Source organism: Notolabrus celidotus, chromosome 2 (genome assembly GCF_009762535.1).
Source record: "Notolabrus celidotus isolate fNotCel1 chromosome 2, fNotCel1.pri, whole genome shotgun sequence".
NCBI classification, from domain to species: domain Eukaryota; kingdom Metazoa; phylum Chordata; class Actinopteri; order Labriformes; family Labridae; genus Notolabrus; species Notolabrus celidotus.
Genome location: NC_048273.1, coordinates 16,201,119 through 16,227,962, shown reverse-complemented (window position 1 = coordinate 16,227,962; position 26,844 = coordinate 16,201,119). Strand labels below are relative to the sequence as shown.

Below are 26,844 nucleotides of genomic sequence, written 5' to 3'. Positions count from 1 at the left end.
TGGGGCAGAAGCAATAGCCAGCAGGTCAACCAAGCAGCCTTTCTGACGCTTCATTGTTAACATGTTACATCACAAGAAACTTTTTTAGGTAAGACAAGTCAAAAGTTGTCTTTTTTTACAACTTGTTCTTTTATATTTAATGAGGTATGAACTGTTTATAGCCTAATGCTTCATTCATGTGCTCCCCGGACGGTCACAGTTTCCAAGTTAAGAGGTTGTACTTTCAACTGGTGTGTTCACTTGTGTGTGTTCAAGTTAGAAAGTCAGGTTTAACTTTTACCTGACTGTTTAATCAAGATTTATTGTTAATAAATACTAAAATATTGCTTTTGGCTAACGTACCTGACTTGTCAAGTGGGGTTGTATGAGGTACTTGTCGATAGTGGCAGAGGATCCCAGTCAGCTCAGCCCCATAATTGGGAGACAGGCCAGAGAACCAGCACAGCAGCTGGGTTGTCAGCTGCCATAACTCTGCCACATCATTTTGCTGATTTGAAGAAAGTCCAACCCAAACACTAATGTCAGTGTAAAGCTTGGTTTATGCTTCTGAGTGGAATCAATGTCGTAGTTTACGCCATAGGTCTGCATAGCCCAGTTCCATCGTAGAAACCTAGACACGTAGCCGGATGTGCACCTCCTCCAAAATGAAAATGCGCGTCAAAACCGTAGACTGTATATAAAATGGACGTCATTTTGCTCGGCTTGAAGTGAGGCTGCCAAAAAAACTGCTCCCCCTGGTGACTGGCTGCAGTATAGGTCAAAAACTCTGTCTCCCCCATTCATTTGAATGGGGCTGCAATCAAACTTTAAAAAATAAATACACGTCATACGAACGTTTCTTACATCCGTATGCTGTGAGTTATTATTTGACTGTTTTGTGATCAAGGCCTCTTTTTTCTGAAAAGTTTCTTTTTCGTTAGTTATCAGAAGTTTGGGTTTGCTTTGATTGACAGCTGCCGTAGAGGGAAACTCTGTAGGACCTTGGGACGGTACGCTGTAGCAAACACAAATTCCCTACTGTGCAGACTCTGGCTGCAGAAAATGTACAAGATGCCTGCATTCTTGATTGGGATATTTTGGCTTTAAAACTGTACAATGGGAAAAGGCGGAGCGACGCTGTCCATTATACAGTCTTTGGTCAAAACTGCGTGAGGTACAACAGCATAGAGTCAACACAGAAGTATAAACCAGAATGAAAGTATGTGCATTACTTCGCTGTCAGAAAGTAACTATGTTTCAGTACAATTTGCCAGGAACAACACATAACATGTTTCTCTTCTGTTTACAAGTATATCATACAAGCTGGCTTCTAAAAAACTAACTGTCTTCTTAAATACCAAACTTCTTGTCTGCTGACTTTAGCCTGAAAGTTGTACTTATTTTAAACAAACTATGGCTGTAAAACTCTATCAATAACCCTTATGACAAAAAGTGTAACTCAGTTTGTGTGTGTGTGTGTGTGTGTGTGTGTGTGTGTGTGTGTGTGTGTGTGTGTGTGTGTGTGTGTGTGTCTATGTGTGTGTGTCTGTGTGTGTGTGTGTGTGTGTGTGTGTGTGTGTGTGTGAGAGAGAGAGAGCTGTTTGAGAAGTTTTTGAAAAAATAGGCTGGTTACACTTTGACCTTTTGTTCATTGTGTCCAGTGGCGCTGTATTTGTGGCTTCATGGTGGAAAGCAAGCTTTGTGTCCTCAACTGTCCTCAAACCACACTGCCCTTCTTGAGTTTTTGAGTGGGATGAACATAATTTAATTAAAGGACTGCAAATGAAACTCAGTGTATGTCTATATTCTGAGGACATGTGTAACTGCGCATTGAGGCTTGAGCTTTAAATGTTCCCCACGTGCCCACGACAACAAATTTCCCTGTGACAAAGTTAAGTGCCCCACCTGTTCACCATTAATACAGGTTTAACTCAATCAAACTATTTCCCACACAATCCCACATCTGTGATTTGCACAACACACACATTCAACCTCGGCAGCCCCTCAGGCTGACATGTTTCCCTGCTAATCTGTTTGCACAACTCTGGTGTGACCACAGGCCAATTACACATCGTCACATGATGCACACCCGCTAGAGAGAAGGAGGAAGAAAAATGAGCAAAGAGCCACCCACTGAGAGACCCTCTTTCTTAACTTCTCCTTCTCTCACCCCCTTTTTTCTCCCCCCCCCCTTACACCCTCTACCCCACTCTCCTTCTCCTGGCACTCTAACTTATCACCCCCTCCCTCTGCTGCTCCCCCACACTCAGTTTGTGGCTGTAATTACAGCTGCCCATCATTTAGACTCCCTAAACATCAGCATCCCTCAGAGACCACAGTCTTGCTACGACTCTCTGAGTAAATTTGATTTCTCATCTCATTTACATTCCATAAACTCTGCCATATGTTTGATATTATGTTTAAACTGTTCCAGTGGACGCCAACAGAGTGGATGCCTTGGGAAAGGTAGAAGAGCTGTGTTGGAAAAACTGTGCTGGTGAGTGACAGGTGAAATTGGCCGTGATGAGAGAGAGTAGGAGAGGGAAAACTCTGAAAACCAAAAGTACAGAGGAGAAAGAAACTTCACAGCAGCATCCTTGATTTTTTTTTGTTAGTGTTGTCTTTTATTTTGGCTAAGAGGAAACTGTTGAGTGCAGAAAGTAGGAGGTTTCCTGTGTTATTGTTGGTTTTTCTCTGTCCAATACCACTAAAATGAACAATTTAATTTCCCTCTCTTTTCCTTTCCACCAGAGTGGCAAGGGGCTTACTCTGTTCTCCTCAACCCCTTTCTCATCCCTGTTTGTCCCCTTCTCTTTCTCATAATCCCTTTTTATGTTTCTTTTTTTTCTTTCTTCTTCACTCTCGTGGAAAGGATTGACCAGGTCACACGTCAACTGAAGGGCAGCCAACTTTATCATAATTTTTTTTATTCATTTTACGTGCCAGATGGATGGAAGTTTTCACATAGGAGTCTGGAAAGTTTGCCAAATAGTTCAGTAAATTATTGTGACATTACATCAGTGTACTTTCCATCAATGCCCTGATGGAGTGAACTCGTCTTATGGAACAAAGAGGAAAAAATAACCCAAATACCATTTTCTATCCATCCAGGCATTCGTTAAACCTCTTATGTAGTTAAACCAAATTGGCAAAGACTAATTGAGTCAGACGAAGGAACTGAGAAAGTCATGTTCAGCAGCAGTTCAGAGGGGGGTTAAGGAGGGGGGTTAAACTGGGGTTTCAGCCAAAAGGATGGGGTCATTCTGAGGGCAAGGTCGAGGGCAACCGGCTCCCTCAGTCAATCCGGCTCAAAGAAAGCTCTGGGAACTCTTAATTTGAAAGGTGAAACAGAGGCCTGAATGCACAAATGTCTAAAATCCCCTGAGCTACTGTGGGCACAGTGGAGCAAAACACATTTACAGACTTGAGGATTTTTCAAGAAGGTTGCAGTCACATTAGGCAGCTGCTGGTCTGGGATCAGTTTTAAATGGTTGGCTTTTGCAGTTTTAATAAAGACCAACCTGGTCTGTCTTTGAAGCAGCCAAACAAAAGTGAATGCATGACAATGACCTGTCCCTTCAGGATTTCACAGGCTTGGGTTGTGATTGTCATGCCCTTTCATATCTGATTTGGTAGCAGCTTTTACAATTAGTTGCAAAGCAGACTTTATTCATTGATGCTTTTTTTTTTTTTTTTACATGTAACACACAACAGCAATAACCAAATGGGACAAATGATGCTCTCTGCTGAGTAAGTGGGCTGCTTGTATTTTAACCATCAACTGTACAAAAAATGGACATAGCCTTAGTAATGTCACACTTTGGTTTCTAAAGAGGTGTTATGAAACCCAAAGACAGCAGTTGCAATATTGGAAAAGCTGACTCCAGATAACTTCCAGCTAATCTACAGTAGAAACCGGCAAGTGAATTAAAGCCGTAGCCATGACATCTGTCAAACAGCTACACGCTCACAATCATATCAACCACGGCCCAAAAATATTGCTAATTATGCATACCTCTTAACCACACAAACGCATACATGCAGTTATCATTAATAAATAAACAAGTTCTATAGACCGAAACCATTTTTAGCAGGCTGTAATCATGTTTCATTCTGCTGTAAAAACATGCTTTTCAATATGAGCTCCAACAGGTTCTCCTGTGCTTTTAGATTCAGCCTCAAGTTGAAACACAAGGAACAGCAGATACTGGCTTAATTTTTAACACCAGAGGTTGCTGCATCCTTTAACCTGCACTTAACACCCCTCCCAACCAAATTCCAGCTCAAGAAACCAAATAAAATGTGTACTACTGTATGAAACTACAGCATATAGCTATGGAATGGTTATTTCCCGCAATATTTAACAAATTAAATCTTAATTTTCTAAGCAAAGGAGGATCTAGAAGTTACAGTCTATCCAACCATCCATCTAACTGCAATAACTCTTTCAGATTAGCAGTGACACACGTATCAGCAAAAGAGCCTCTAACTGGTGAAAAGCAAGGGATATCGTAGGCTATGAATGAAGCCTCTGATTGTCAACAGACCCGATACAAGAAATATGGAAGTAGCTGAATAGGCAGCTAGAAATGTATTAACAAGTAAAAGTGGATATATAATCTTACAAATTGAGAATTTTCATCAAATCAAGACAAGTTGGGAAGCTCCTGAAAAAGAGATGATCAAACCAGGACTCTTGTTAAAGCACAGCTGTTTTATACATAGCATAAAAAAGTCTCCAGCATGCAGAGTTCTGAAGATATTAAAATGACCATAAACCATACTCTCTGATTATCTAAATGACTTGCCATCCTAAGGGGATGTTAACTTTGGATATGAAAGAAGTGATTTTGGTGAGCTCCATGGTTATGCATGGGAGAAAACTGTGTGAGGGATAAAATCTGCAGAGAAGTTGCAGTGATTGGATGAAAAAGCAAAGTCTTGAGAAAGGGACTGATATGTTGTGACATCTTGAAAAGGGGTTACTGTAATATGTTTGTCCACATATCACAGATGAAGACAGACATAGATGACATGATAGGCTGGGATGTAGAGGAAAGTGACTGAGAACAGCAATGGGATGGGAGTATGAAAATACATTGGTGGCTCAGGACAGTTTGACCTGTGAAGTTCTGTGAAGTTGCTTTTACTTATCTCTGAAGTAATCGATACCCACTAAACTGTCTTTGCTGGCACGTGAGCATCTGTATCTAAGCTCTTGTTAAATGCAGTGGAGCCTGTCTCCTGCCTCCCTGTCTGCTTTTTCTTGTTTTTTTCACCGCCTGTAATATGTTTCATTGTCTCCCTGTCCGTTTACTTAATGATTACCTAGCACTACTGTGTATGTGCCTCTCTCTTTGCAAGTTTGTCTGTCTGCTTCCTTTGATTGAGAAATACTAGATGGAAAGGTGTGTAATGGCCTGGGCGTCACTCAAACCAATAGTACAGGAGGGGAGACAGAACGACTGACAGGATTTATGTGCTCTCTAATAAAGTTTACGAGAGAAGCCTTGATTCAAGAGGGCCAACTTGCAATTTTCACATCAGTCAGAGAGATTGGACCCACTTCAGGGCTCAGTCCTACACACTCAGTTAGTGGCACCAAAAAAAAATCTGTTTCTGAGTCAAGCTGGCTTTATTTTTGAGCAAGCATGAAATCATCAGTTTACAAGGCCAAGTACAAATTTCACTGCTTCCTTTCAACGACTAAGAGTAATTTAAGACTGACTCACCTGCTCCAAACCTGGGTCTGGAGTCTGAAATGTTACTGACATTTACTTGTGTCTGTGGTTGAAGCCTTTATGATGCTGGGAATTCAGATGATGGGAGAGAACAGGACTTAAAAAACCATCATTACTCCATGTTGTCATGCTCAGATCTACCATTTGCAGAGTTAAAATTAAAATGATCTTGACTCATGACAAGTACTGCTACCAAAAGGCTAGTTGTTAAATTATGAATTGACTATTTCAAACCAAAATCAACACTTTTTATATGATGTTAAAAGATTGGGCAGATCCAAGTGTAAATACAGCACTGCATGACACAGCGCTGCAAAAAAAAAATGACAGGCATGGTTCTGGTAAGTCCAACTGGATAAACAAACATAAAAGCACAACCCAGACATTATTATTTGACTTGCAGGCTTTTGCAGTTAAAAGCTGTGAAAGTGAAAATGAGCGTGAACACATAGGTCATTGGAGAGAAGAGGTACAGGAAGGTGAGAGGTGCAGGCGCAGGGTGTAAGCCGAGCTGAAGTGCTCCTCTGGGTTGTGTATAACGGGACGGGGCAGAGGGGGCACAGAGGACTCATGGGTCACATTAAAAGCGGGTTCAGTGAGAGTGCTCTGCTAATGCTACCTAATCCTCGACAAGCCTGGCTCACACAGAAACACATACACACAGTTGTTCTCCGCTGGCACCTATTTATGAATGTTGGCCTGCAGCATGAGAGAGGTGTGGTAGTATGTGTGGCTGATGTCACAGGCAGGCTGCGACGCTGAGTTCATTTCAGACCACCAAACATCCAACATGGAAAATCAGATGCCATGGTGTACTGACAATCTTTTTTCCATGTTCACTTATACTGGGCAGTATAATATATCACATAGTCTGGTTGCCTGCAGGTGATCCTCTTTCACTCTCAGTGTTTCTTAGCACTAGGGGTGATAGTAAGCAAACAAATTTTTCATAGCTTGAACAGAAATTTTAAATTGGACTAGCCGATGAGTTAAAAGATAGAGATAAACATGCAGTAAACATGCAGAAAACAGTAAATATTGTGTATAATTTATCTAACGGGGCTAAACATGAGATCGCAGAGAGAGGGGCACTTAAAGCTGCTGTTGGTAGTCACAGAGTAAACATCTTTTCAGAGAGAGGGACTTTGAATGTCAACACTATCCCTCCCAACCGGATTTCCTCTTAGCCCCCCAACATAGATCGGCGTGTGCAGTCATGATAGTGCCGGACTCATAACCAATCGGAGGACGTAGTAGGGGCAGCCCCTTAACCAATCAGGACAGAAGATTGGAGATTAGCTATGATTGGTCTGTCATAACGGGAACCAGGGGAATAGTAACATTGCTTGATACAAAGGCATTGGAAAACGCAAAGATTTCACAATAGTCTCAAATTACTTCACTTACCAATGAGTACCGATGGGCATTATGACCTTTTCTCACCCTAACCCTAACACAACACGAGACCAGCATTTGGGGCCAACAAATATGAAACTATACTGTAGATTGTTTGTTTCACTAGTAAGTCTGGTGCCAACTAACAAGTGTGACAACATTTCATTATTGATTTGATTTGATGTCTTTATTTCAAAAATGTAAAAGTAAAATAGAAAAAAATATATATACAAGTAAAAAATAACAAATAGTTATAGAAAAAAAATCAATCAGTTCCATTAGCAAGCACTGAAACATTTTACTTTTACATGTGTTATTTAGTCATCCACCAATATGCAGTAGTTGGGGCTTCTGTGTTTAGATTTTCTTCCCTCGTGGTGTTGGAGCTAGATGGTGTGAATTAAAATTGGCACAGTTTGCTGCTTTGTCAAAATTAGACCAAATGTCTGTGTATGTTTAAGGGTAAAAAATGTCCTATAGCACTCCTTGGAAGGGTTAACTCAGGGTTGCACACTTAGAAAGTAATAATCAAAGCAAATACTGTATGATTAACTGCAGAAGATATCAGGCCTTTATTTGATGTTGTCAGTAAAAGTAAAATTTTCTCTTTCTGATTCATATTATTGGTCAACTGTAGGCAAAGGGTCTAGTCTATCTGTGGTCGTTTCCCTGTCAGAGTTACTATATAATGCTGTTATTGTTGTTACTAATGAACACGTCCTATATCTGTAACATCTTTTGGAAAATTAAATGAGTTGTGCTGTTCCTGTACAGCAGTTGAATTTTAGCTACTGCTATCACATAATGAGGCAGTAAAATAATTAAATGTACTATTTAGAAAATTAAAGTAATGGTAACATGCTTTATGCTGAAATAAAACTCAACTAATTTTGCATACCCAGAAGTATCTTCAAAGGATGAGGGACAACTTTCATACCCTAGTAGCAGAAAATGCTGTTAATGGACATAGGCCCTAATTCCTGAATGGATGCTTTTTATGGAAAAACATCACATTCGTGTTTACATCACTTTAGAGGGATGTAACATCCAAAGAACTTTGTCATTTTAATGTTGGAATTACAACAGAATGCTTTTCTACTTGTGTGACTTAAGCCTGGTTTACACCTCTGCGACGAATCAACGTTGTAGACTACGCCGTAGCTCCTTTTCAATGCAGAAGCCCACTCGTGTAGCCTCACATGCACCTCCTCCAAAATGTGACTACGCCTCGAAATGACATGGACCGCAAGTCCTGCCATTGGTCCGTTTGACGGCATTGTATTTCCTGCATTTACACTACTTCCAGAATCGCCATCCATTGGCCGTTCATTTAATCTCCTCAACATCTCCTCACTATTCTTCCTTGTTATGATTGCTGAAAGACAAACAACAACATTGATCAGATCTAAATTAAAGTTATACGTTAGGAATTGCTGTGAAAAAGCAAGCAGAAAACGTAGCAGGACAGGAAGCAAGCGACCTGACTATCATAGAGAATGCACTGGCCTCAAGTGTTTGTGCCATAGACTGTATAAATAATGGACGTAGTATCCTTGACATCACCCATCTGTTCCTGAGCGCTGTTTTGAAGGCAATCGTCAGCGGCAGCCATATTGGAAATGCGGAACTCCACCAGGCAGAGTGTGATGTAAAGAGGCAGAGTTTGAGCCTCCTAGCCAACAGCTATGTGTTCCCGTCCGGGAGTCACGTCAGTCATGTCCTTATTTGGGCAAAATCTCGTAATCTTAATATCTTCTGAACCGTTGCGTTAAAAAAAAATTCACCCCTCGTACAGTGTGTGCTGATAGAGATATTAGCTACTTAGAGCCAAGCCGTTTTTTGAACCAGGCTGTAAAGATCGTCTTTTTTGAATTGGTGTCCATGAGGTTTCCTGTGTTTCTGCAGCCAGCCTCAAGCAGATTCTCGATTATCTGCAGTTCATAACTCTTCTGCATGGGCTTCATATTTTGAGACCGGAGGTTGCCGCTTGGTTTGGGCGTAGTACTGTAGAGCTACGAGGACACACATGTAATGCTCACGTAGCTGCTACTGCTGCGTAGGGTCAATGCAGAAGTATAAACCAGGCTTTAACATCTGATTACCTGACGCAAAGACTACAGAACCATTGTCTTGAGAAAAAGCATTTTCTATGTATTAATGCTTTCAAGTTAAAGCCCCATCTCACAGTTATAATTAGATAAAACACAACAAGGTTTAATGTGATTCTGAGTGATAGCATCTTGACAAAAGTTTGACCCTTAGTGGCATACACTTGTTGGATCCATAAAATGATCCCTGGTTATAGCAGGGCTAACCTGGTCAAACAAAGGTTTAAAACAACGATGTCCCGAAAGACAACAACATTCCAGAGGGGCCAAGTGGGTCTCTGAGGAAATCAGTCAGTCACATTCCTGTCTGTGATCAATCAGCCTCTAGCCCAGACAACCTGAGCTTAACCTCAGCCTGCCTGGAAACTATCTGCCCCTCCCATAGATCAACAACCTCCAGCACTGCTCAATTTACTGCTTTTTCCCTTGTTGTGATGAGCAAATATGTAATATAGAAATATAATGTGTGTGTGTGTGTCTTTGAGACTCTCTTCCTGCAGGGAAACACCCTCAACCACTGATAGCTTTACTGTAATTTCCACTGTTAGGATGACAAAATAATTATACAGAAACACAGCAAAGTTAAGGTGTGTGTGTGCCTGTATGTGAGTATGCGCGTGTAGGCGGTTGCAGAGCAGCTTTGGTCCTCATTTGAAGGGAAGATGACTGCAGAGTGACGATGGATCAGTGGTGTGATTTGAGGCCGTAACAATTGAAGTAGAATGGAACGCTCATTTTCTCCACCATGGGGAGAGGGAACGTGGGCGAAAGAAGTAGAGAAGGATTTGGCACAATGAAAAGTAAAGTATGGAGGAGCACTTCGACCTGCCGCACTTGTACTCACTACCTCAGCCACACTCAGGTCAGTGGCAATGTGGTGGAGTCATTAGCACAGGTCTCCCAGGTACAGAACTGAGAGTAAGGAGGGTTATGATGACCTAGAGACAAAGCAGCAGGATCCTTGAAGAGCAAGATCACAGTGAGGTTAAAAGTTTGCTGTTAGAGAATAAAGAACAAGCTCAACAGATCAGATAAAAAATAACCATGAACACTCTTTTTTCTCTTTTATTTAAGGTCATCTGCCTACCTGAGGTACTCGAGGTAGATGGCTGTTCACCAAAGAATCAATGTTATATGATAAAGAGTATGGTCTAGACCTGTTTTATAAGTCAAGTGTCATCACATCATTTTTGTTGTATGAATAAGGATTGATTGATTTACTTCTACTTCAGCTGCCAAACTTGCCTCAACAGATTGTAGTTGAATGAGTTACTCTTGAGAGTTATCCTGAAAGCAGTGTTGACTCTAGTTAGGTTCAATTTTAAATCGTTGCACTTTGTTCAAGTGGAACATTTCTTGTAGCAACATTGTACCAGGTTCCTGTCAGCTCCTGTTTGCTCCCTGCTTTCAAACTCAATCACAACTGTAACATTTGTTTTCTGATACCTTCCATTTATCCTCACAAAGTCCAGTAAAAGGAATAATTACATTTTGATTTGTTTAGCTGTCAAGGGCACAGTTTTCTCAGCCCCTGTTTTCTCAGCATCCATATCCAGTCTCTCCGCCTCCCTCCACATCACCGTCAGCCTGCAGTTTTCTGGCCAGCACATAATTGTCTAAGTGCTTCTGGATGGCAGCAGGCTATTTGGTCATTAAGGGGGCCTATTAAGTCATTAGTGCAACAGTGGGACTGCCGTCTGCCTGCCGACAGCACCAGATGATCGGTCCTGATACGTGTTGCCTCGCAGTTTTCCACATATTTGCACAGGTAATTATAGCTTAGATGTGAAACACCCTCAGATGTCACGGTTAAAGAGGGGATACACGTCGCCAGCACACTTTAAAGGTGATCTCCTCCTCCCCTTCTCCTCCTCTTTTTCCACTGGGTGTGTGTGTGTGTGTGTGTGTGTGTGTGTGTGTGTGTGTGTGTGTGTGTGTGTGTGTGTGTGTGTGTGTGTGTGTGTGTGTGTGCGCAGAGGAGCAATGGGTTAGCAGTGGGACAGTCTGAGCCTCAGGACATGTCAGGAAAAGATAGAGAGCAAGGAGGAGGCAGCAGAGATCCAAAGGGAGCAAGTCGGAAAGAAGAGTAGAGTGCAAACAAAGAGTGGCTTTTTCCATCAGTTCAACTGCAGCCAACATAACCCTTCAAACCCAAACTTACACACCCGTCAGGGAATGTAAATATTTGGATATGGGTAAGGTTGGATGTTACTTAATTCCTCGCTTTAAAGATGTCCTGTTTAGGTGAACACTGTCCAAAAAACACAGAGCAAAGTATTCTGCATGATATGATACGACGCAGGAGAATCTTATTTTGATTTCAAGTACTGCTGTTACTCTTAGCAACCCTCGCCCAGCCTTGCAGAGACATTCACAACTCTGGGATCATGATATTTGATTCACCGCTTACCATAAATGCTCATCAAATCACTGCCATGCACAGCCAAAAACCTCTGTACAAAGACGAAAGAGAAACATTCCTCAAGGAAATGTGCAGTATTTCACTGTTTTACTGTTTTTAAAGTCATTTTCAAATCACTGATTTGTATCCTAGGGCCATATACTTTATTAGGTCCAAACTGAATTGGAAAAGCAAAGAAAAATACAAATCAAATTTAATATCGTGAAGAGTACAAGTGACTTATGGGAAGCACCGACTCTGTGGGTCTTACCACAGTTAAAGTGAATATCTCTGGCTCAGACAGACGACTTTCACTTCATGACCACTGTGTGTAAATTCTGTGGTTGCTGTCCTCGCACTTTTCTGTATAGATTTTCATACTTTTTGTCAAAATGAAATGTCAATACAGTTCATGTTATTTAACATTAATAAGTACACCATTGTGATGTTTCCACCACATCTCCAGATCAGAAAGTTCCCTGCTGTGACCACAGCATGAGTGAGCTGCGGCGTCAGCACAGCAGAGAGCCTCCACCTGACATCTGCAGCAGAGGGATGGCACAGGGGGGTGAGCTGATTGAAATAGACATATCAGGCTGTCACTGAGGCAGTAAACAGGGCTCCCTCCTGCTGAGAAGAAACCAGATTCTGTCACCTACCACCCTCCTATTCCTCTAAACACTTTCCAGCTGCACCTGAGAGGACACAGCCTCAGTCACCTCTCTCTTTATTTAAACCTCTCATATACATTCAGGCAGTTGAAAACAAGTCATGGAACAAAGCAGCCTGAGCAGATGGACACTCAGCCTGCATGGTCGCAGGTTGGACAGAGTCCTCTATCAGATCTGTTTGCCTGCTCAGCAGTGCCCAGACTGACCCCAGCAGACTGCCAGTCTCCTCACCGGTCTACTGCTCCACGTCTCCACCACCACCTCCCACCGTGACCCCTGACCCCTGCCCAGGATACAGGCGCCACAGATATGATGCAATTTCTCTCCGACATGGGCCAGTGGCCTCGGCTGCAACGCGACCCAGGGTAAATAAATATGGGTGTTTATTTGGTGAGAGTGAGGGAGGCCCACTGGCTCGAGCCGCCCCCAAATCTCCCAAAAGCACTGTCATACTATGAAGTTATTGTTCTCCACTTAAGTGCACTGTGTACCATCAATACAATGAGATATGGTGATGCCGAGACACACGAGCCACTCAGTTTTTCTTTCTCATAAGCGGAGGAGATGCAAACCTCCTTACATCTTAGTTATTGAAGCAACAGAAACATTTGTTAAGTCACAAGGCATGATGGGAGTTTATTGATCTGCCCTTACGGGAAGAAAGTATGTGGGAGTGACCTGTGGGAGTTGCCTCCTGATGCTGTGGCTGCAGCTTGCATGATTTTAGCAGATTTTCCTTTCCCCTAAAGTTCCTCACAAACTCTTTGGTACTGCTTGACCAGCCCAGCTGTCAAGCTACATCGGCCTCCAAAGGACTAGAGAAGAACCATGCACCATGAGCTGCCAGTGTTTCCAGAACCTCCACATTACCTCTCACACAGACATCCACACCTTGCTGTGATCCATAAAAAGGTCTTAGATATATAGGGTTCAACAAAGGTCTTTATATTGTTCTGCCTCTGTTTCCATCTCTCTACCACAATCAAGCTGTATTAAAAAAAAAACACTTTTCATCCTCCAGTCCCAGAGAAGGTGAAAAACTGGACATTTTTCATCCAAACACTACTTCCTACTAACCTGCAGACCTAAACCAGAGCCTCAAGGCAGGATGTTTACTCTCTGCAACTGGCACCACTGGGACCAGGTGGCTTTGAGAAACCTGCAGTGTGACACATGATAAATCGCCTGTGTTCCTCAGCCTCTCCGTAAGGTCAAAGTTACAGGAAATTGTAAGCAACCACTTTTATTGGGAACAAATAATATGTGGGCCGTCAGGGTTTGGATCCTTTCCCAACGTAAGATCTAACTCCGAGCTTTGCTCATGTTTCAGATTAGTGTTAGCGGTGAGACGATGAACATCAGTCCCCCTGTGTTTTCAACCCAAACACTGTCTTTACACTTTTTCGACTCCCCCCCGAAAATTAGGATCTCTCTCTCTCAGTGTCTCACTTCTCTTTCTTCTGACTCCCACCCACACGTTTTTCTTTGAGTCTTTCTCTTTCCATCCTTCTGACCTCATCCTGGATACAGTCAAGCGTAGAGGGAATCAATCAGCCATTGTGTTCAGATTAAATCACAAATTATTATAATTGAGAATAATGGTTTCCATGTCAGTTTCAGTTCAACTCTGAATTGTTCTCATACTGATCTGGAAACAAGGGGGCTGGAAGCTCAAAAGTCCAAAGGTGCTTTGCTCTGGCGGGGGGAGATTCAAGTTATCCATGGTCTAGTTTTGTCTGACTTTTCATTGCAGTAAAACTGTTATCTGCATTTGAACACCTGTCTTGTAAAACCGTTACTGTACCTTGTAAATTCAGAGCATCTTGCCTGTTCTTTTCTCTTAAGGACAAAGCTTATGCTTACTAAGGTCAAATAAAACTTCACAATGAATAGAAACACTTTTCTCTAAAGTTGGACGCCCCTCTGCTACTCGACCCTTTTAGGATGTAACTTAAAACAGTGTTGCTTTTGGGGGCAACTGCCGAGCTGCCACACTAAATACAGATCAGCACCAGGGTCAGTTAAAGTGACTCTACTTTAAAGATATAGAAAACAGGAGGCATGAGTAGATAACAAGAAAACAACACGTCTACAGAGCATGAAACACTACACAAATGCAAAGCCCTCCTAATGACATTAGCATTTCTCCTCTTCATTACTGAGCTGCTCAGTGTGGCTTGCTGAGATTATTTCTAGGGGCAGAAAAGCTCTCAGGCATGTGCTCTCGTATGCAATGCGACTTTGACAGCATAGTTAGGAGGTGCTGATGAAAGAGGAGAGGCTGGGAGCCCACTGCCTCTCAAATTAGCCCCACCAACCTGTCACATGGAGGCTTAGGCCCTCAAACGATTCTGTTGCAATGCACCACCGATGTGCTGTGCATGTATGGAGCGTTGCCTTTTTCCAATGCGCCTTTGTGTGTGGCGCGACGTGCCTTGCCGTGCATGCAGAACACATGTGTTTGGTTGCACATGAGTGCACATGCTGAGATGTTTTTCCTTCATAATGTAGATCAAAGGCTGTATCAGAATATAAATCAGAAAAGAGCATCCTCTTCGTGCTGTCCAGGCTGATCATAGATATATGGAGGACCCACTACATGAAAAACATCTAAAACTTAGATTACCTGAGACAATAAATATTCCTTCTTTTATTTTTCATAGAATAAGATATAAAAGATGGATATTTTCCTCATGTTTTGCTCATCATGTAATTAAGTTATTCTCTTCATCTTCCAGTCTACGATTACAGTCCAAGCTTGCAATGTTGCCAGACAGTCAGTCTGCATTAATGAAAGAGAGATCTCTCCGCTCTTCTCACCTTCTCTAATCTGTTCTGCATGTGCAGCGCTCAGCCTGACACCCTCTGTGCAGATTCAGCTGTTGAGCGTGTTTGTTTAGTGAGGTGGATGGACATCCATAACCGTAAAGCTGTCTCCAGAAGAAAGGTTTTAATCGCTTTTTTCCCTCCTCATATTGTCTTCTCCAACATTCTCGGACCGAGTGTGTGCAGCACCCAAAGCTGTGTACACACTGAACCTTTCCAAGGATTTCGGAGCTCAACCTGCCGGACTTTAGAGGCGCTTCACTCCAAGCAGAATGATACAGGGCACACAATCTCGTATGAACTCACGCTCCTATGCCTGGCTTGTTTTTGCAGTTCGTCCAGCTGTGTGCACACTGGGGATCAAACACAAAAAGGAGAAAACAAGCTAGTTCTTAGTCTTCTTACCTGAGAGAAGTTAAGCCCATTCAGGGGATGACACTGCTCCTCCACACGCTCCACAGCCCCTGTTGTCTTCCTCATCCTTTCAGCCTCTTGCGCCAAGTACAGATCCAGCACAGGCGTTCCTCTTGACCGAACATCCCACTCTGTCAATGAGTTCACCATGAGCATCACCCACACAGGCCTCTTCCTCTCCCAGTTTCCTGCTATGGCGTTAAACAGGTAGTCAGCATACAAGCCGCGGCCTCGCTGGTCTGGCGTCATCCAGTACGGCATCATGTGTTTGACGTAGTCCAGGTGGCGTTTGAGGCGGCGGTACAAGTCTCGAGGTAGCAGCGTTTGCAGGTTCTCCCCGTGGGGGAGGAGCTGGCAACTGGTCAGCTTGGAGATGGTTAGAGGGTCAGTCAGGTCCAACTCAAAGAAAATGTTGCGGCTGTTGTGGAAAGCCTGCTTTGATTGATCAGGGATGAAGTCCCAGACTCGGGTGTATGGCACGTGGATGGTTCCAAATAAGTAAGAAGGTGGGTGAGGGGGTGCACGATTGACTCTCCACAGGAAAGAGTTCATGTCACTTTGCTGGAGAGAGAAAAAGAAAAGAAAAGGACAAAAAGACAAAACCATTATGTCAGAGCAATTCAACATGTCTTAAAACTACATCTGACACTTTTCCCCTCTATTGTGGTTTACTGGCTCATATTCACAGGTCAACAAGTTAGAGATTGAAATACAATTTTGAGATGACAGCAGGGGGAAATACGAAAGCTTGAGGCTGTGCCACGAGGGCTGCTGTGGTGCAGGCGGTGGGTTTATAGAGGGGCCTTCTGGGCTGTAAACAGACCCCCGCGTATTGTTGAGGTGCATACCTCAGTTGCCAAAGCCTCTTTGGGCCTGGGAAGTATTTTCAAGGCTGCAGTGCAAATATACTTCAGTGCAGCTCATAAAAGCCAAAAGCTGAAAGAAACCTGCGCTCAGTCCTGACCCTACTGTGATACTATTGTTTGTGAAATGTTTTACACTCAAGCAGGGAGATCTGCTGCTGACAGCCTGAAGTGCGGCGCAGTCTTTGTCCTTTATGATTTATATAACAGGAAGTGTTAGTCTGGTGCGGTTATCCTTACACAAAACAATGTCCCAATGGAAATGAAATGAAATGAACATAAGGCCATATTGCTTCAAAAAAATATGTTTCTTATTAAGTGCTCTGCAAATGTGTAGTGCATGTGCAAAGACTTTGATGTTGGCATTATTCAAATATGAAAAAGGATTAACTTCTATAAACAGTATCAAACTTCTGGCTCCTGAGACACAGTGTAATCAGGCATTTGAGGGATGAAACCCATTACTGTAAAATAAAGTTATTCTTAGAAAATGTTTATTTCTCAAATTTAATCAAGGTTTCCCTCAGCTGTGTTCCAATTATGATGCACTGCCAAAGCTGCCTTTTAAACTGTTGATTCTGCTGCCAGGAGCGAATGAAGTCGTCTTGTGGGATGTTCTCTTAACATCACAATTAAACACAATGAACATGCAGTCATTTCTGCTACAATTGGATTCTACACAAAGGAAATCCAGAGTGCTTTGTTTGATTTCAGTGCAGTTTCTTTCTCAGCAGATGAAATGAAACTCTTAAACAGCTGTTGTGCTTTACCTTAACGTAATTTCAGTCTCACAGAAATGGTTTTTAGGGCGCTGGAGACATCAGTGCACTCCCCATCATATTTCTCACACAAGGAGACATAAAGAGCACAACTTTTGCATGCATCTGCAGCGTTTTGTCATTCGTTAACTAGCAACCGTGCGCCTAGGCCTACCCATAAATGAAGACTTTTTGACATGGAAAGTGTGGTCGTGTCCTGCGGAGAGTCGAGATCCCCTCTGCTAAAAGCTCTGTGGACTTCTCGAGAGGGAGAGCTTTGACGCGCGGGGCTGCTTTTTTATGGGGGTAATTACTCCTAACAGAAAACAGAGAGCACTGTACTGACGCATTACAAATCACATGAAGCGAAGGAGCTCGGAGTCCTCAGTGATCTCTGACAACAGATCTATTATCCGCGCACACTAGGAATACAGAAACAAAAGCCTGTGATCTCCTAACGGCTCCCTAATGATGAGTGTCAGATTTAAAAAACGTGCATGTTGCTGCTGAGGTCGTTTGTGTTGGATGTGATGTCTGCAGTCACAATATGATGGACCTTTTTTTCTCCTTTCATGTCGTTGTTGCGTTCATGGTGGAAACAGACAGACATACTCACATTAATTGAACTGGCTGTTCTGCTGCACCTTCTCACGTTGAAGAGTTAATACCACATCCATAACTTTACTAATATGCCATAGGTATGTTTTTTATAGACCACGTGTTGCACAGAAAGGCGATCATGTCTGAAAGGTGGGTGAAACTCTCACAGATGAAGTCAAGTCACCCGTGGGTGTTCCTCGCTTGCCTCTGTCACATAAACAGCCATAAAGTTGGCGCGTGGCAACGATTTCTTTCTGCAACTGCTTTCATTTAAAGCTGGGATGTCTTCTGGGAAGTGAGTTCATAGGCAGTAACACTATAATTTTGTATGTCTGAGAATATATATATTTTAAATGTTCATACACAACATTATTATTATTATTATTATTATTATTATTATTATTATCATCAACATGCATATATAGTTTATTGATTATTTGTTTATTTATAATGTCACACAAGCTTCTCCTTTGATGCCATTGTTGTTGCTTGATAATTACAGGACGATAAAACAACATATTTAATTAAAGAAAATATAGGAACCTTTGACCTTCAATTGGGGCTCAATAATGAAAAACTTTGAGGTGCGTAAGATGCCGTAAAGGCCCCATATTTAAAAAAAAAATGCAATGCAATAGCCTCCTTAAAATAATCAAGTATTGCAGCTTCAAAATGAGAACACTTTGGAGAACAAGTGTCACTCAGTGAACGAGTCAGATATTGTCAAATCTTATATGTGGGCTCTATCACGCCATAAAGTTTGTGACCTTAACTGAATGAAGTCCCAAAAGTTGACTCACCGACTTCGGTGTGTCGCACTGCCTCGGTCTGTCCGCTCGCTCTGCGCCCCAGGGTGCCGCTTGGTGCAGGAGAGCGCTCAGGAAGACCCAGCTGAACCCGGGCAGGCAGACCATCGTGTCGAGGTGACAGGGCACTCCGGTTAGTCAGCTCCAAGAGTATGTCTCACTTGTTTCTCTTCTTACTTGCTTCTTTTTGGTTTATAAAAAAAAAAAGTTACCGGTGGCCTCTTGGCTCACATGTGCCGCTCGGCTGGAGGACCATTCCGCCCCTTTACTTTTACCCAACTCTCCCCGCGGCTCAGCTTCCTTCTCTTTTTCTCTGAAACTTTCTCTCTGTCTGCTCAAACTCGGTGCTGTCCCGAAGCAGGAGTTGGAAGTCTTCAGAGAGTTTCCGCGCTGCGCTCCCAAAGTTTGGAGCGCCTCACTATTAGGAGAGAGAGGGAGAGAGAGAGAGAGAGAGAGAGAGGGAGGTGGGACGATTTCAGTTCCCCCCCTACCCAACTCGAATACACACGACACACTTAATACACTCAACACACGCACATGCACACATACTGTTTCTTATAGATGGAGGGAGCGCAGGTTTAGAGAGGGATGACAGGTTTGCGTGAGTAAAGCTGCACAAGACAGAGCCAAAGGGAGTGAAGAGTGAATGAAGGTTCTTCTAATGTTCTTATAACGTCCTGCAGATTCTTATGCCAGCATGGTCGACAGTATTATCTCCTCAAGCTGTTTTTCATACTGCATGTCAGATGCTATAAATTAGATAAATTACATGAATTCTTTGTAGTTTTTAACATCCTGTTTTTCATAGTCCTTGATTAGACTGATCAAGCGAACGCTCAACTTAGCTGAATGGACTACTTATCGTTCTGGATTTATTTATGTTCCACTACAGCAAGATTAAGTATTGCAGCTTTAAAAGATTGAAACTATCTTATAGTCAGATAAAAAGTAACAATTAGCATCCACTGGGGTTGGTAAGAGCAACAATTTTGGGATCTAACTGATAAATCCCAATACTATTTTATAATATGATATCTGATTAACCAAAGAATACAAAAAGCCCCTAAAAGAAAAAGTGCAGGATTGATATATAAGTGCCATTCTGATGAGTCAAATATGAAAATAAAGTCTGTTTAAAGCACCTTTTATTTTGAAATTGCAATATTGATATTTGTTGCCACTGATATGATAATTTTATTGCAGGAGTCAGGACCGTTTCACATTGCTGTACCAATGTTTTGTCTCATACCTTACATCCAGTTTTTCCTTGCTGTTTAAGCCTCAGTCTTCTTCGCGCATTTTGGGGATATTTGTGATACTTTCACTCATTATTCCTACAAATGATGTGGCATTTGTTTAATATTCAAAGTACATTTGTTTTTTTGTAGCCATACTCAAAAAAAGTGCCAACAAAAGTGCACAGTCAGCACCTCAGGTGGAACTGAAACACTGTCAGCCTTGGGGGTTTGTCTTCTTCAGGTTTCAACATAGCCATTTTAAAGATGTATAAGAACTATATTTCATATGTTGTCATGTGTTTCCTCTTCAGGAGAATTATCATTTATCTCTGTCTCTCTCTGGTTAACAACCCTGAGGCCAAACATTAGTGTGAGGCTTGTGTTGCGGTAAAGAACCTCAGACCTTAAAGCCATGATTAATGTTGACAAATAAACAGGTCTGAGTAAAGAAAACTGTGAGAGGAGTTTTATTTATTTCTTTAGATTTGTTAGCTATGACGCTGAGCAGGCGAGTCGTGTTGAGAGAAAGTGGCCCCCTCTCTGCGCAGGCTTAAATGCCAAAGCTCCACTACTCTGCTGTGACCTCAGTTATTGTCCAAGTAGCAGACAGTGTGACAGAGTCAAGTAGTGGGAAATTTATCATGGAGACCCCTCAAACAAGTGGCAGTGGGGGCCCCTCCCTGCAGGCCAGTGGAGAACAGACATTGGACAAGCAGCTCTTTGTCCTGGAAACATGTTCTCCCCTCCTCTTCACTCCTCTTCTCACCACTCCGAGCTCACTTTTTGAACTGGGCAGCTTTGTTCGAGACCCACAGTCCCTGAGCGCTCATTGTATTTTCTGTTCAGATGAGGCAGATTGGGGCGTTTCTGCTGAGTCTCTTTGATCAGCTTGTCTTTTTACACAGTTTCACGTTGTAAAACTGTGACACAGCTGCCCTTTGACCCTTTGACTTCTTTTATTGGGCACCATTCATCACACTTGTAGAATCTGAAAAGCCGGTGAGTTAATATTTCTTTTGTACTGAACGCAGCCTCAGATGTTTTCAGATGCATGAAGCAGCATATAAAGGAATAACAGAACAGAACCACACTGATCTAACGTAATCTTTTCATCCTTGCTACTCTGTTTCTCCCCTTTGTGTCTCTCTTTCTAAGACAGGTGTGGGATTTCAGTTAGCGGTTTCATCTGCTCTAATACGTCCACCTGTGGACTCAGGTACTTGCTTTAACCACACCTTGCAGAGGGGTTTTTCTCTTTGAAGGTGCTTTTCCACATTCTTGGCTGGTTAGGAGACGGCTTATGAGCGGCTGGCTGCAGGAGATTCCTGGACAGGGGCCAATGCTTACAGCATGGTGCACATATAGTCAGGGACGAAAGAAGACTTTAAAGTTAATGTTGTGTTAGCAGCAGACCGCAGAAATGCTCACTTGCAGAACACACATCTGGGCAGACGTGAGAGAGAAGGCGAGGGCATTTAGATTCAAAGGTATTTTCCAAAAGTCTTATTTCTGCAAACAAAACTAGTTGATCAAATTTTTCTTTCCATTATTTGAATTGTATATTTTCTTGAATATGTTTGTTATGTGCAGTTCATAACCAGTACAGACAGATTACACAAAAAAGAATTGAAGAGGGGGGAGAAGAAAATGAAGAGATCTTGTCCAAGGATCCAAGGATCCTGTGTCTACATGTCCTTGTGGTTCCACGGCTGCATGTCTTTTTGATATTGTGCAGAAGTCCTGCCACAAAACCCCCAACATTAACTCACTGCCTCTACCTGAACATCATTACTTGTCTAATGATAGAGGTACTACTTCTATTACAACTGCCACTGCTCCTGCTTCACCACATGAAAAGGAAAGATTAACTATTACTGAGAACTGAGCCTGGATGTGTGTTTGTTTATCATGCCCACAGGGACCCCTAGTGGTGGGAGGAAGAATTAAGATCCCGCACAGTGTGGGTGAAGATAGGGATTGTTGACCTGAGGGCAGAAAGATGGTGCTTCAAAGAAAATGTGAGTGTGATGGGTATGAAGGGGTGGCTTGCAGCTTTAGGCAGCACCACAGTCCTGTCTCTTGTCTCTGCTCACTCATAAACACATACTATCTCCACCCGTCTCTCTATCTCTCTCTCAGGTTCCAATATCCTCTGTCCTGCTTTGAAGATGTCGAGGAATAATATTGACTGAGTCTCCGGTGAAATGTTTTTGTGGTTTCTCTTTCCGGACGTCCTGGGGAAAGCAAGTACAAGGACAAGAGAGAAGGTGATAGAGATGGAGGGTAATTTTTAGGGGGTGAAATATGTCATACAATGTCAGAAAGGGGTCCGACTACATTTGTGTAAGCCCAGTTACTCAAGATTAAATAGAGAATAGTTAATAAATGGAGTAAACTTAATATACATTTCTTTAATACATGTTTTTAATGATATTGTGCAGTGTTTGTCGAGGAAGTTCACACTGGGATAGACACTGAAGACAGGGTTGTCATAAGTTATTTCCTTCTTTGTATCTGCAGTAACTCTGGCATTGTCAACACATTTGGATATCTGTGTCTCATCATCCAGAGTGGGAAAAAGCAGGAAGGGAAACCAAGAGACAGAGATAAAGTGACAGAGGTCAAGGTCAGGGTTATTTTGTATCTTCAGAAGCAGAGTGATGAGCTGCTCCTCTTAAAAACTAGAGGAAGTCTTTGCTAGGGTCAATGTGAAGAAAAGGGCACATGAATCTAGGCTGTACAGTGATGATTATGGACAATGAGTAATACAAGTAATTCAATTTGGTTAGTTTAGATGTCTTTTTTAAAGGGTTGATTAATCACTTCATCATTTCAAAAGGTGCAGTTTTCTCTGTAATATATAAGACCATTTACAACAACAGTACATTAAAATAATAAAATGCATGAAGAACAGGTTTTTTTTTTTTTTTTTTTTTTTTTTTTAAGGCAATAATTGCGCCTGCAGCTAAGGATTAGAAATAAATTTTTAGCATAGACTGTATGAGACATGGACGTAGTCTAAGTTATGTCACCCACTGGTTTCAAGAGAGGTGTTTTAAGCCCAAAAGTGAAGGTCGCCATTTTGGAAATGCTGACTCAACTTAACTTCTGATCAGTCTAGTAAGAGGCAAAGAGGTCAAGCTGAGGTGGGCTTTTAGCCACCTAGCAAACAGGTGCAATTCACTCACCTGCCTGTCAACTCAACTGTGCCCTGAATTATGCAAATGTATGCACAGCTCCTGGCCTTAATATTATCTTAACAGATGTAAGAAAACACCAAAACATTATCATACTGAAAGTTAAAAACACAAACACATCTTTCTTTCACTCTTTTTTAAGAACACATTATGTATTGATTGCCATCGGGACATAAAGGTAATTTTAACCCGTCTAACAAAAAGTGTATCTAAATCTGATTACCAACCCCAGCTTTAATAGGAACTATCGTGTGTGAGTGAAGCCTATGTCAGAGGTGCAGTTACACAGCAGGTGCTTTCTGCCAAAGTTAGAGGTAACACTCCTATTGTCAACCCTTCCTGCAACAACAAGCAGCTGACTTGCTTAGATTAGCTCTGTAGACCGGGCAAAAACTAGTCTGGATAGAAAGAAAAGCAAAGTAGTGAGCTTTAGAGGTTCTTGGGTTTCTTTTAAAATTTGGACAGAACCAGGATCACTGTTTCTCCATTTTTCCCTCTATTTTTGTGAATCCAAGCTACCTGGCTTTAGGCTGTAGCTTTGTTTATAATGGTCAGGAATGAGAGAGGTGTCCCTTGGCAGGACAAACTTGGCAAAGACAGCAGGTGTATATTCCAAAAAAGAGAAGAAAAAAAACCTTTCTTCCACACTTATTTATTTGAATCCACTTTAATTTAAATTTGTATAAAGCTTTCTTTTGGTATATAATCATGCCGATAATATATTCCATGTAGAGAAGGATTTTCTGTTAGTCACAAACATGATCCTACAGTCAGAAGATGGCTCCTTCCTTCAGATTTTTTACCAAACATCAGTTTTGACCATAATGTTTATTTTGGCTCTTTTGCAAAAACACACACATACTTACAGCCTCTCTTCAGAGAGAGTCCCATCTTTATTTGCTTTCTAGAGCTTATAATGTGCTCACATCAAAGGCCCGGCTGGCAAAGTCTCCCCGTGATGCGTCGTGTTCTCTCCCACTGATCATTGGCATTGTGAGTAATTGTATTATCCCCATCGGGAACCCCCCTGCTATCTTCCCTCTCATTCTGCCCCATTTACCCCTGAGAGCCAAAACTGGGGGGGTTGGAGGAGTGAAAAGACCTGTCCTGCTGTTAGGCAGATCTAGCTTTGGGTATTTGAATGGTAAAAGAATAAGATATGGAGGAATAATGGTGCCTCCCTCCTTGCCATTTCAACAACCACAGTGACGCTGCTGCAAATCTCAGCGCTGGATAATGGGTGTATTCATAACATAATATTATGGAAATACTCTATATATACAGTATCTAGTGTTAGCCTGTATAATACTTGTGTCTATTGTCAGTGTCCTGTTTGTGGTTTATCTTTGCAGGGGTTCAACAGATGCTGCTATAGAGCCAAATAAGGCCTCAGCACTCACAGTAAAAACAGCGTGTGTTTTGATACCATTAAATTACAGCCTTTGCTCTGGTGTGCAGGAACCCCCCCCCCATGAATTCCTGCCTTAAGGATCAGATGAGCTCTTCAAAAACCTGGAATTGGACTTGACCTTCTTTTGAAGATAGTCATCTGCCCTAATGAGGTTCCTTGAAGATTATCTTATTGTCCAATGTGCTTTAATGTTGAATGCATAGTAAAATGAATGGCATCAAAGCAAATACAATGCTTAGAGAGCAACAGATATGGGTGCTCTTCCTTGCTTGTGTAATGGGAGTTTAAAGGCTGGCTGTGTCTGTCTGAGTCAGTGCAGCTTCTGTCTGCTTGGAAGTGAATAGTTCTGTATGGGTTCTGAATGAAACTCAAAGCTTGTTTATCCTGTGTTAATCCGAGGATTATTTGGTGTATGTCTTACTCATCTCCATCTGAGGTGGTGTCTTATCCCGGCTGATGTGGCCTGTGTTGGAAGTGACTGTGTTTGAGGGCAGGGTCTTAGTCATAGACTGTCTTGAACTTTGTTTACCCACATCTGTGAAGCCAGGTGTCCAAAATACCACAAACTATAAACCTGAATTTAGCAGAAGTGCAGCACAGAGTGGCAGCTCTTTTGAAGATACTTGTGGCTTGAGTGTGTGTTTGGATAAAAACACTCCAAATGCCCCCCCCCCACCTTACCTGTATGTTGGCTCCCATTAGGTCATCATAAACTCCAGCAGAGGCCTGTGGTTGGACTCACAGAAATAGGCACAGGAGGGCAAACATCTTGACTTTTATGTTAAAGCGAACCATATAAAGCCCTCAAAGCCCTTCGATCAGTGTGATTAATAACACTGGACTTCAGCAGTGAGGTCAGAGCAAGTACAAGGCCGTGGGAGAGAGGGGCAGAATAATGCACAAGCCTTTCCCCCCCTTAAAATGCATGTAATGTTGTTTCAGTAACAGAATATGACATTTCAGCTTCCTCTTCATCATCTGCTTTTTTTCTGAGCTTCCATGTCTTTTCACTCCGACATCTCCTTTCTGGTCTGGGGCTCTGTTTATTTTCAAGATCAAGGTGTGGTTCTGTAACACTTGGCTGGTCCACTCTCTCTAACCCAAAGACTGAAGTTCACGTGTCAGTGTGGATATGCATTTGTCTTGATATGAGACATGAAGTGAGGTGAAAGACAGAGAGGGAGCAAAGTAACGAGGAAAGTAAAGAGGAAAATTAAAAGAAAAAACACAAAAAAGGAGAATGTGGCGACTGAAGCAACAGGAAAGCCAGAGAGGTGATTAGGTCTGATTAATGACTCTGTATCGACACAACACAGACATAATTTATTGCCTAAAATGAGCTTTCTTCAAGAGCCCAGAATTAATGGTTTATAGAAAGAGGTCAAAGAAGGATGAGGAGGTTGAAGCTTTCAAGACCTGTCTCCTTAAAAACAACCTGGCTGTGGAGTCTGATAAACACAAAGACACACAAAGACACACATAGACAACAACATTATGCACACACACACTTCAGGCTTCTTTTTCCTCTCTGGGTATCGCTCCTGCTGCTACTCTTCACTCACACGTAGAGCTGTTCCCTTTTTGACGGGGAGCAGAGGAGCTGTCATCAGGCCCAGAGCTTGTCAAGAGCAGGCGGAGCTACCACACTACACACATAGGGTTATAAACACAGATCCATACATCCACACACAGTTAAAACATGTCAAACAGCTAGGCTTCTTTTATAAAATATACACATGAATAGTTAGTTAAGAGACGCACATTAAACAGCAAGGTCTGTGCGACTGAAGTGAATTCAATGTACCACACTTACGTTCGCAGACAAAGAGCTGAAACACATGAAACAGCATGACTGTTATAGCTGAATACACAAACACACACTTACACACATGCAGAGACAAATACACAAACAGCTGGCCCAGGGAAGGTCTACAAACACAATTTTCTGCTTCTTCAGCTGATGCTGAACATGTGTCGAGGTTTAAACTGTAATCTACTGTAAGAGACTGAGAAAAGAAAATACACAAACCCTGCCTCTCATTTCATTTCTAGATGTATTTATGGTCTTGCCTGAAGCTCTGCTTGGTATTAACCACTTCACTGCGTGAGGCAGATAACCATGAAACACTGTCATAGAGTTATGCCTAAAACATTATTACCTCATGGTCAAATTGAGCTTTCAGCAAATCTAACAGAGTTTAGCTCGGTTCCCTGCGGCCTCGATGCAGCTCATCAGTAACATGACGATGACAGCTTCCAGTCTCCATGTGGCCTCGTAGAAGATGACTTACAGCCTGAATGTGACTGAGCTCTGATTCTCAGGGCCAAGTGGAGGGCACACTGGGAACCTTAATGTCCCACCAGGGAGGCCAATAACACAGCAGGAGTGATGCAGATGTATATATAAACTGTATCGGTGGGCACATACATACTGTA

General features: G+C 42.3%; 1 protein-coding gene and 2 long non-coding RNA genes across 4 annotated transcripts in view; 2 read left to right on the top strand and 1 right to left on the bottom strand.

The window, feature by feature from the left end:
* The window catches only part of trabd2b (TraB domain containing 2B), a 78,191-nt gene extending 59,157 nt beyond the window's left edge, over positions 1-19,034 (bottom strand). Inside the window, exons 1-2 of one of the 2 annotated variants that reach the window (XM_034676183.1) lie at positions 18,557-19,034; positions 15,527-16,096 (exon numbers count right to left, since the gene is read on the bottom strand). In XM_034676183.1, the coding sequence (XP_034532074.1) occupies positions 15,527-16,096; positions 18,557-18,670 (684 nt within the window). In that variant the 5' untranslated portion in view covers positions 18,671-19,034. Of the gene's footprint in view, positions 1-15,526; positions 16,097-17,168; positions 17,233-18,556 lie in introns of those variants that run through there. The other variant, XM_034676192.1, reaches the window with a different exon arrangement.
* Positions 10,886-14,014, top strand: LOC117807165. Its single transcript, XR_004629921.1, has 3 exons — positions 10,886-10,991; positions 11,200-11,418; positions 12,091-14,014. It is a non-coding gene; the product is annotated as an uncharacterized LOC117807165 (long non-coding RNA).
* A 2,682-nt stretch (positions 19,035-21,716) lies between the features above and the next one.
* LOC117807156 lies at positions 21,717-22,652 on the top strand. Its single transcript, XR_004629919.1, has 3 exons — positions 21,717-21,818; positions 21,940-22,067; positions 22,321-22,652. It is a non-coding gene; the product is annotated as an uncharacterized LOC117807156 (long non-coding RNA).
* Positions 22,653-26,844: the final 4,192 nt, after the last annotated feature.